Source organism: Sinocyclocheilus grahami, unplaced genomic scaffold, assembly GCF_001515645.1.
Source record: "Sinocyclocheilus grahami isolate Dianchi unplaced genomic scaffold, SAMN03320097.WGS_v1.1 scaffold257.1, whole genome shotgun sequence".
NCBI classification, from domain to species: Eukaryota; Metazoa; Chordata; class Actinopteri; order Cypriniformes; family Cyprinidae; genus Sinocyclocheilus; species Sinocyclocheilus grahami.
The window spans coordinates 381,029-391,408 of record NW_015505436.1 but is presented as its reverse complement, the minus strand read 5'-3'; the positions used below and the strand labels follow the sequence as shown (position 1 = coordinate 391,408).

At 39.2% G+C, this 10,380-nt stretch overlaps 1 protein-coding gene and 1 pseudogene across 3 annotated transcripts; both read right to left on the bottom strand.

Annotated features, from left to right (window-relative positions):
• Positions 1-3,055: 3,055 nt before the first annotated feature.
• Positions 3,056-10,380, bottom strand: LOC107598822 (UDP-glucuronosyltransferase 2B1-like). 3 transcript variants are annotated; one of them, XM_016290254.1, is made up of 3 exons: positions 9,849-10,380; positions 9,322-9,357; positions 3,056-3,212 (listed from the first exon to the last, which is right to left on the bottom strand). In XM_016290254.1, exons 1-3 carry the CDS (start codon positions 10,299-10,301, stop codon positions 3,129-3,131), a joined length of 573 nt encoding a protein of 190 aa, XP_016145740.1. In that variant the 5' UTR covers positions 10,302-10,380; the 3' UTR covers positions 3,056-3,128. The 3 variants fall into 3 exon arrangements, with proteins under 3 accessions (XP_016145740.1, XP_016145738.1, XP_016145739.1); XM_016290252.1 differs by lacking the exon at positions 3,056-3,212 and having other exon boundaries at positions 8,795-9,357; XM_016290253.1 differs by lacking the exon at positions 3,056-3,212 and having other exon boundaries at positions 8,795-9,545; positions 10,037-10,380.
• Positions 7,122-8,741, bottom strand: LOC107598855 (UDP-glucuronosyltransferase 2A3 pseudogene; annotated as a pseudogene).

The window sequence follows — 10,380 nt, the reverse complement described above, 5'->3', positions numbered from 1 at the left end:
TCTTGTCCATATTACGCATTAAAAATGTAATTTCAACAATATTTTGCTGAGAATTTACGTTTTTAAAAAAAAAAAGTAGTATATTTTATGTTTGGTTACTTAGGCTACATTTAAACAGTTAACAAGTTTTAACTGTAGTAGTTGTATTTTACGTTTGAATGCAGTAAAACTGAATTCACTATACATTATAAAGTCGTTTGTGAATGTGAGATGAATGTCATAGTCTAATGACATGAATTGACATGAACTGTATTTTACAGACAACAGTGTTGACACCATGAATTGGGTGGCGCATCTGATGCATGAGATGACATTTTTGCATGCTAGATGAAGTTTTAAAATGTTCAAAACATACTGATGGGATATTGCTCTAAACTGAGTTTCATAACAGCCTTGCTGCACTAAACCATCTTTTAGGAAAACATGAATTTAATTATTTCTGTATAGGCTACTTTATCTCTAGGGAACCTAGCACAAACTATTTCTTATAACAGTAAGTTAATTCATTCATTCATTCAACCAACACATTAATCACTGCCATAATGTGCCAACATTGCCATTCCCTGCCAAAACAAACACTTTTATCTGTAGTTCTCAGGATGACAGTCTACGGCCATCTACTGGACAGTAATGTTATAGAAAAAAGTGTATTTGTTAACGGTAAGACCTTGTAAAGGTGAAAAATTATATTTAATCATACATGTTTAATGTTAATATTGCGTTTTTGGAGCAATTATTACATTAAAATGTATTTTATTTCTATTAACCGATTTTGGAGAAAGCATTTTGTTAACAAAACTTGGTCTAAACCAGGGGTAGGCAAGTTCGGTCTTATAGAGCCCCGCAGTCCTGCAGAGTTCAGCTCCAACCCTGAAAAAAAAGCTCACCTGCCTATAGCCTTAGTAATCCTGAAGACATTGATTAGCTTGTTCAGGTGTGTTTGATTAGGGTTGGAGCTGAACTCTGCAGGACTGCGGCTCTCTAGGACCGAACTTGCCTACCCCTGGTCTAAACTATGGCATGGAAAAAATATAAATAAATCTCTCTCATTGCACTCTACTTTGCAATTGTTTGCAATTGTACCCTACTGAGCGGGCAAACATTGCACTTCATGTCATGCGCAAGCTGTTCACACTGGCTTTGACCAGAATAGATGCTAACTGTGATATCTCTATATACATAAATATCACATTTTGCCAGTTTATATATGGATGCATGAAAACTGTTTCCTAAAACTGACACAGTTCATTCAGGTGATGGTAAACAAATGTTGGAAACATCTTCTGTTAGAAATGCCAATACATACCAAGGAAGTTTCAACTTCGGCATTCTGTAGCCTAGGGCTGAATCTGTCTGGTACATTCTTCTCTTTCTCATTTCTCATCTGTCCCACACCAGATGAAATTTGCATGTAAGTAGAAAGGCAAGTTGTGTTCCAGAGAAATGCACACTAAGGAAACTGCAATGTTGCAAATAATGTTTCGAGTATATGCTTTAATGCAGTCTATATAGAACTGTGTATTTTAGGGACTGGCAAAATAAATGTATTTAAACTCTTTAACTGCAGTAGTACAGGTGTGTGATAATAATATAATATCACACACCTGTACTACTGCAGGTGTGTGATAATAATATAATATCTAGAGGATATTGGTCAATGAACAATAAAAATAACAAAATAGAAGTTCAGTGAGGCTGATGGAGATTGTCATGTCTGATGTTGCCTCTGGTGTTCTTTCAGCATATTATTCCCGTTGCTAATTAAAACAGCAGTGTGTCATTTGCATATCATTTGCACATGCATGACGCTTCATTTTTTTCAATGACTCATAACCACCCAAAACATAATTTGACAAAATAATAGTTAATATATAATAGTAATAGTTAAATATTTTTTATTTATTTATTTAAATACAGTGCTTAAAAGGTAGCTGTCACGCCCTTGGACTTCCCCTGTGTTCCTATGTCTTTTCCTATGGTTTTGCTCCCTATGTGCTCCCCATTATCCAGTTTCTCCCTTGTCTTTTGATTTCAGGTGTTCCCTCATTAGTTTCCATGGTTTTTGATTAATTACTCCACCTGTTTAAGTTCTCCCTGATTACGTTCCCTGTGTTTATAAGCCCAGTGTTTCCTGTGTCTAGCATCCTGTGTTATATGCCTACTCCATGGCATAGGTATGTGTGTGGTTCCCCGGTTTGTGCAATAAATCGTCCTAAGGTTGTCCAGCCCGCCGATCCAGAAGTCAAGGCCGCCGGCCACTGTACTCTCAAGCCCGTTGGCCGTTCCATTGTCAAGCCGGCTGGCCAATTCCCTCCCAAGCCCTCAGCAGCCCGCTCCTTAACTCAAAACCAGAGAAGGAGTTAATAAAGTCTGTATTTTGTGAATTCTCCCACGTCTCCTCGCTCCTTCGCTCCTCGTTCCTACACAGTAGGCAGTACAGTGACAGTAGCAGTGTATTTTCATTAAGCATTCTTCTTAATTTTCTGTATGCGTAATACAGTCTGTACAGACATAAAGATTTAAACTTTTTTAGATAAATTCAGCCGCCCTTAGGCGTGTAGATAAGTAAATTAAAAATAGCCTTTAATATATATTTTTTGTCCTTATAAAAATGATGCTTAGAAGAATTAAGTTTGAATGTGCTACAAGCAGTGTACTTTACACCAGAAGATGTAAATCAAGTGCAACAATAAGTTTATTTCACTCTTTTTCCACTCATATTGTTGTGCACATTTTTTTGTTGTTGAAAAAATATAATTTGTGATTAGGTAAATTCTCCTCGAAAACAAGAGAGAGCACAAATAAAAGGATTCATTCAGGTTTATATATGTTTCATGTGTTATTTTTAAACTTTCCAGGAGAACATTATTTTCTCAGCCCAAAATGAAAATAGAAACATTGGTTATGGAATACATTCCTGGGATTCTGGCCAAATATTCAGTCACTGACTTTAATTTTCTTCTTAAATACTACTTTAAAACACATGCTATGATCGTATGAATCATGAAACAAAACAAAACAAAACAAAACAACTATCATCAGCAGAGTCAAAATAACATCTATAGAGTGGTACTCAATCCAGGACATTCTGAAAGATTGTGTCCGTAAATGAGGAGCTCCTCTGTTCCTCATGACAAACTCAATCCAGAAGACAGATCAAGAGGTTTCATTGGCTGGTCGTGGTGCAGCTTGGACAGTCTCTGCATGTTCTCCTTGTAAGATGGGTTATACAGCACTTCCTCCAGTGCCTCTAGAAACATCGTCCTGTTCAATTCTGCAATATCCACAAGTTTAGCTGTGCCGCTAACTTTCATTCTAGACAGATTGTCAGGTTGATCAAATACTATAGGTAGACCCAAAATGGGCACCCCATGATAGATGGCCTCTTGGATGCCATTAGTGCCTCTGTGTGTTATAAACACTTTAGTCTGAGGATGTCCAAGCAGGTCATTCTGAGGTAACCAGTCAACGAGTAATTTATTGCCAGGTTTTGACAGGTCGAGATCCGGTGTGCCTCCAAATGATTTTTTGGGCCAATCTGTCAAAAGCGGCAGCAATTCTTTCTGTGATATCTTGTGGAAGATGACTAAAAAGAGTCCCTAGGGACATGACAATGAGTCCATGATCTCCTGAGCTCTGCACAAACTCCTCAAGATCAGCTGGAAGCGACTTGGCGGGTTTACATTGGAAGCCCCCCATATAGACGATATTGGGCATTGTGGGTCATTGGAAACTCATTTCCACGTGAGCCAGATGTCTGCATCCCGAAGGAGGGATTCAGAATTAATTTCTGATCCAAAGTATTTATTGCAGAAGGACTGGTAGTATGAGGAGATAAACCTGGTTTTGTGATAAACTGAAAATATGTATCCCATTACGTTCTGTACATGTTGAGCAAACGTCATCTTATCTGTCAGCTCTACTCATGGTACAGGAACAAACGATAGTGGTGAAAGAGCTATTTCATAATGTGCCTCTCCATGCATCGTCCAACGGACATTTAGCACAAGAGGGAGACCAAGATGGCGCGCTAGGAAAACTCCACCTCCAAAAGCCGGATCTGTCAGAACCAGGTCATATTTTGCTGTATGGAGTGAAGCAGAGCTGTCCTGTCTTTTTCAAAGATTTTCCCCATTAATACAAGTTGATTGTGAATGATGAATCTCTTCAAATACTGTTCCAACCTCTGAGGCCAGTGAGAGGTGAAGGAGGGATTCAGAATTAATTTCTGATCCAAAGTATTTATTGCAGAAGGACTGGTAGTATGAGGAGATAAACCTGGTTTTGTGATAAACTGAAAATATGTATCCCATTACGTTCTGTACATGTTGAGCAAACGTCATCTTATCTGTCAGCTCTACTCATGGTACAGGAACAAACGATAGTGGTGAAAGAGCTATTTCATAATGTGCCTCTCCATGCATCGTCCAACGGACATTTAGCACAAGAGGGAGACCAAGATGGCGCGCTAGGAAAACTCCACCTCCAAAAGCCGGATCTGTCAGAACCAGGTCATATTTTGCTGTATGGAGTGAAGCAGAGCTGTCCTGTCTTTTTCAAAGATTTTCCCCATTAATACAAGTTGATTGTGAATGATGAATCACTTCAGATACCGTTCCAACCTCTGAGGCCAGTGAGAGGTGGTCCAAAAGGACAGTTTCTCTCTTCTGATGACCAGGATATGTTTTGTAAATGCATCAAGCAGCTCCTTTTCAATGCCACCACTATTATAAACAGTGATGGAGGTATAGAAAGGAGACTCCTCCTTGATATACCAGCTGTTAGAGGCTCTAAGCAAGGTCACGTTGTGACCTCTTGTATGTAATTCCTCAATCAGTACCTTCATGTTCACCCAGTGACTTCCATCCGATGGATACACCAACACTTTACCTCCAAACACTTGAGATAATATGCTCAAGAATGGACTCTGGAGAAGGTTTTCGTCCAGGATATCCCTGTACTTGGCCACATTCATCTTTCCCTCGATTGCAACCAGTCGTCCTGTCCCTGCAGCTGAAAAACCCCCCCACAGCATGATGCTGCCACCACCATACTTCACTGTTGGGACTGTATTGGACAGGTGATGAGCAGTGCCTGGTTTTCTCCACACATACCGCTTAGAATTAAGGCCAAAAAGTTCTATCTTGGTCTCATCAGACCAGAGAATCTTATTTCTCACCATCTTGGAGTCCTTCAGGTGTTTTTTAGCAAACTCCATGCGGGCTTTCATGTGTCTTGCACTGAGGAGAGGCTTCCGTCGGGCCACTCTGCCATAAAGCCCTGACTGGTGGAGGGCTGCATAGAAGAACCCAAAGATCACTGTGGCTGAGCTCCAGAGATGCAGTCGGGAGATGGGAGAAAGTTGTAGAAAGTCAACCATCACTGCAGCCCTCCACCAGTCGGGGCTTTATGGCAGAGTGGCCCGACGGAAGCCTCTCCTCAGTGCAAGACACATGAAAGCCCGCATGGAGTTTGCTAAAAAACACCTGAAGGACTCCAAGATGGTGAGAAATAAGATTCTCTGGTCTGGTTTAGCTGGTTTGCACTGGAAGCAACATGTAGACAATATTTGGCATTGTGGGTCGTGGAAACTCAAAAGTGAAATAATTTCTCATGAGCCATATATCTGCATTCTGGAGGAGGGAGAAGACATCATCATTGGGGCCTAAATATTTCTGGGAGAACTTGTGATAATGATAACCAAAGAATTTTGGATTTTGATAGATAAAAATAATTTAAACCATCACATTCTTGACTCTTTGACTGAATGTAATTTTGTCGGTTAGTTGTAATGCTGGTATAGGTATATATGAGAGAGGAGATGGAGCCACAAGAGTGACCTTCTCCATACATGGTCCAAACGAACATTTAGCACAAGAGGGAGGCCAAGACAGTGTGCCAGTAACACTCCAGCTCCAAAAGCAGGATCCGTGAGAGCAAGGTCAAATTTACCATCCTCCAGTGAATTCATCAAGGTCTCATTTTCAAATAACATGGCTGTCATATTGCATACTTGCTGATGAACTTCTGAAAAACTGCTAAAAATCTCTTGTCCGATTTCTATTTCAGACCAAAATGATTTTCCGTGTCTCTTTATTTGCAATAACCAGGGAAGCAACGTCATCCAAAAGTCATTGTCAAATTTGCCAATGTCTACAGTAATGGAGATGTAGTAAGGAGACTCCTCTTCAATATACCAGCTATTTAAGCCTCGGACCACAGTGATATTGTGACCTTTTGAATGTAACTCCACAATAAGGACTTTCATATTGATCCAGTGGCTTCCATCTGCAGGGACAACCAGAACTTTACCACAATAGGATCCTGATAGAGCAGATAACAGAACACACACACAAACCGAAAAGGGTGGAGTGATGCATCTTCATTGATTACCTTAAATGAAAAATAATAATATCTATATTAATGTATTGTAGAATAAATGGTATTTCACTTCTATTTCAGACCAAAATGATTTTCCGTGTCTCTTTATTTGCAATAACCAGGGAAGCAACGTCATCCAAAAGTCATTGTCAAATTTGCCAATGTCTACAGTAATGGAGATGTAGTAAGGAGACTCCTCTTCAATATACCAGCTATTTAAGCCTCGGACCACAGTGATATTGTGACCTTTTGAATGTAACTCCACAATAAGGACTTTCATATTGATCCAGTGGCTTCCATCTGCAGGGACAACCAGAACTTTACCACAATAGGATCCTGATAGAGCAGATAACAGAACAAACACACAAACCGAAAAGGGTGGAGTGATGCATCTTCATTGATTACCTTAAATGAAAAATAATAATATCTATATTAATGTATTGTAGAATAAATGGTATTTCAGAAATTACAATGATAAAGACAATCTGCATTACTGTCTAGAAATATAATGGAATTGAGTGTTAAATATAATGTTTCACCTCGATTTTCTACTACTCTATGGCCAAACAGTGCAAAATTGGACAGTTATTCAGGAATATTAAATAATATTAACTCATTCCTTGGCATCAAGAAATGCAGCTTCAATAATAAGGTTAGTTGTTATATCTGCAAATCACTGTAGTTTGCATCACTGACAGATTTTACACAGTCACACTATGTACAAAAGTCAAGGTGTGATAACGTACACATGATCAGATGTCTCTTTATTGTATTGTGCTTATATTACTTTGTCAGATAAGGCTTCAGCGATAGCTAATACAGAGAGGTCATTCACAGTTCTGCTGACTCAATCATAACACATAGATGAAATTAATTATAATGTAGGAGATGGATTTTAGCCCTTGTACTATCTGTGACTAATATTTGGCTATAGCAAGTCCTAATACTATGGATTGTTCTACACCAAAAGCAAAGAATTTAAAATACTTAAAGATTCACGAAAGCACATGCTGTCAGGAAATAATCAAACTAAAGTAAACATCACAAAATAACTGATATTTCCAGCCAGTACTTCACTCACATTTTACTTTCTTTCTGAATAAAACCATACAAAAATATCTCATTATATAAGCAGTCACAAATGCAAATATCAAAAGGGTCGCCAATAAAGTCATAATAACATCTATAGAGTGGTACTCAATCCAGGACATTCTGAAAGACTGTGCTCGTAAATGAGGAGCTCCTCTGTTCCTCATGACAAACTCAATCCAGAAGACAGCACGATCAAGAGGTTTCATTGGCTGGTCATGGTGCAGCTTGGATAGTCTCTGCATGTTCTCCTTGTAAGATGGGTTATGCAACACCTCCATTAATGCCTCTAGAAACACAGTACTGTCTAAAGTTGTAATATCTACAATTTTTGCTGTTCCTTTTGCTTGCATCCTGGAGAGATTGTCAGGTTGGTCAAAAGCTAAAGGAAGGCCCACAATAGGCACTCCATGGTAGATGGCTTCCTGAACTCCATTGGTGCCTCCATGTGCTACAAACAGTTTAGTTTGAGGATGTCCGAGCAGGTCATTCTGGGGGAGCCAGTCCACAATCAGAGTATTGTTACCAAGATTGGCAGGTTTCGGTCCTGTGTGTCTCCAAATAACCTTTTGAGGCAGTTGGGCAAAAACTGCAGCAATCTCATCATTGATTTCACTCAGAAGCTGACCAAAAACAGTTCCTAAAGACATGATGATGACCCCATGCTCTCCTGAGCTCTGCACAAAATTCTCAAGTTCATCTGGAAGTGGCTTAGCTGGTTTGCACTGGAAGCCGCCCATATAGACAACATTTGGCATTGTGGGTCGTGGAAACTCAAAAGTAAAATCATTTCTCATGAGCCAGATATCTGCATTCTGGAGGAGGGAGAAGAAATCAACATTGGGGCCAAAATACTTCTGGGAGAACTCTTGGTAAGGAGAACCATAGTACTTGGAATGCTTATAAAGAGTCAATATATATGTCAACACATTCATGACTCTCTGACTCAATGTCATCTTGTCGGTAAGCTGTAACCCTGTAACAGGTATATATGAGACAGGAGATGGAGCAATATCAAAATGGGCTTCGCCGTACATAGTCCACCGGACATTAAACACAAGAGGAAGGCCAAGACGGTGTGCCAGTAACACTCCACCTCCAAAAGCAGGATCCGTAAGAACAAGATCATATGCAGTATCTTTCAGAAAATTCATCAAGGTTTCATTTTCAAACATGGCAGCTGTCATATTGCATATTTGCTGATGAAACTCCATACATTTCCTATAAACTTCATCAGCAAGTGCCATGTCATTCCAAAATGATCTACCCATACTTGGGCAGACAAAAGCTTAACCAAAACTGATAAAGAGAAGCCTCTATTGTATCAGGTCACAATACAATTATTTATTGAACACTAACAGCCAAAAATGCAGCTTCAAACAGTTGATACAAAATTACCAACAAATCAAAGGGAATACTGAATTGGCTTTGGATTGCACTTTCTGTCTCATGCTTTGGATTATTATGATTATTATGTTTACATTTAGAATCAAGAGACACTAATAATAAAAAAAAAACTTCAGATTTCCAGAAAAACACATGCTATCACAATCAGAAGACATAGATGCCATTTCCTGCCTGTGCATCACTCATGTTTTATTTTATTTTGATACAAACTCTATAAAGATATCTAATTACATACACAATGACAAAGGCAAAAGTGAAAAGTGTCGCCATTAAAGTCAAAATAACATCTATAGAGTGGTACTCAATCCAGGACATTCTGAAAGACTGTGTTCGTAAATGAGGAGCTCCTCTATTCCTCATGACAAACTCAATCCAGAAGACAGCACGATCAAGAGGTTTCATTGGCTGGTCATGGTGCAGCTTGGATAGTCTCTGCGTGTTCTCCTTGTAAGATGGGTTATGCAAAACCTCCTTTAATGCCTCTAGAAACACAGTACTGTCTAAAGTTGCAAAATCTAAAATTTTTGCTGTTCCTTTTGCTTGCATCCTGGAGAGATTGTCAGGTTGGTCAAAAGCTAAAGGAAGGCCCACAATAGGCACTCCATGGTAGATGGCTTCCTGAACTCCATTGGTGCCTCCATGTGCTACAAACAGTTTAGTTTGAGGATGTCTAAAGACAATTTAAAAAGACTAAGGACAGACTTTTAAACTACATGTAAACACAGTTAGTGACTCGATCATGAAGTCGGAGAAGTTCACCAATATTTACCTCTACTGAGGCTACCAACCATAAATGCAGTTCCAAACAGTCATTATGAAATTCAGTAAATTCCTGATAATTAATTTGCTGTGAATTATCATTTTAATTTCACTGAAAAGTTGTTTTACAAATCCAACAAGAATATTTTTTAACAATGAATTCCCACAATAGTAATTTCTATCATGCACGTTTAACCTTTTTTTTATAATGCCTCTAGAAACACAGTACTGTCTAAAGTTGCAAAATCTAAAATTTTTGCTGTTCCTTTTGCTTGCATCCTGGAGAGATTGTCAGGTTGGTCAAAAGCTAAAGGAAGGCCCACAATAGGCACTCCATGGTAGATGGCTTCCTGAACTCCATTGGTGCCTCCATGTGCTACAAACAGTTTAGTTTGAGGATGTCCGAGCAGGTCATTCTGGGGGAGCCAGTCCACAATCAGAGTATTGTTACCAAGATTGGCAGGTTTCGGTCCTGTGTGTCTCCAAATAACCTTTTGAGGCAGTTGGGCAAAAGCTGCAGCAATCTCATCATTGATTTCACTCAGAAGCTGACCAAAAACAGTTCCTAAAGACATGATGATGACCCCATGCTCTCCTGAGCTCTGCACAAACTTCTCAAGTTCATCTGGAAGTGGCTTAGCTGGTTTGCACTGGAAGCCGCCCATGTAGACAACATTTGGCTTTGTGGGTCATGGGAACCAAAGTACTTGGAATGCTTATAAAAAAACACCAAATATGTCAACA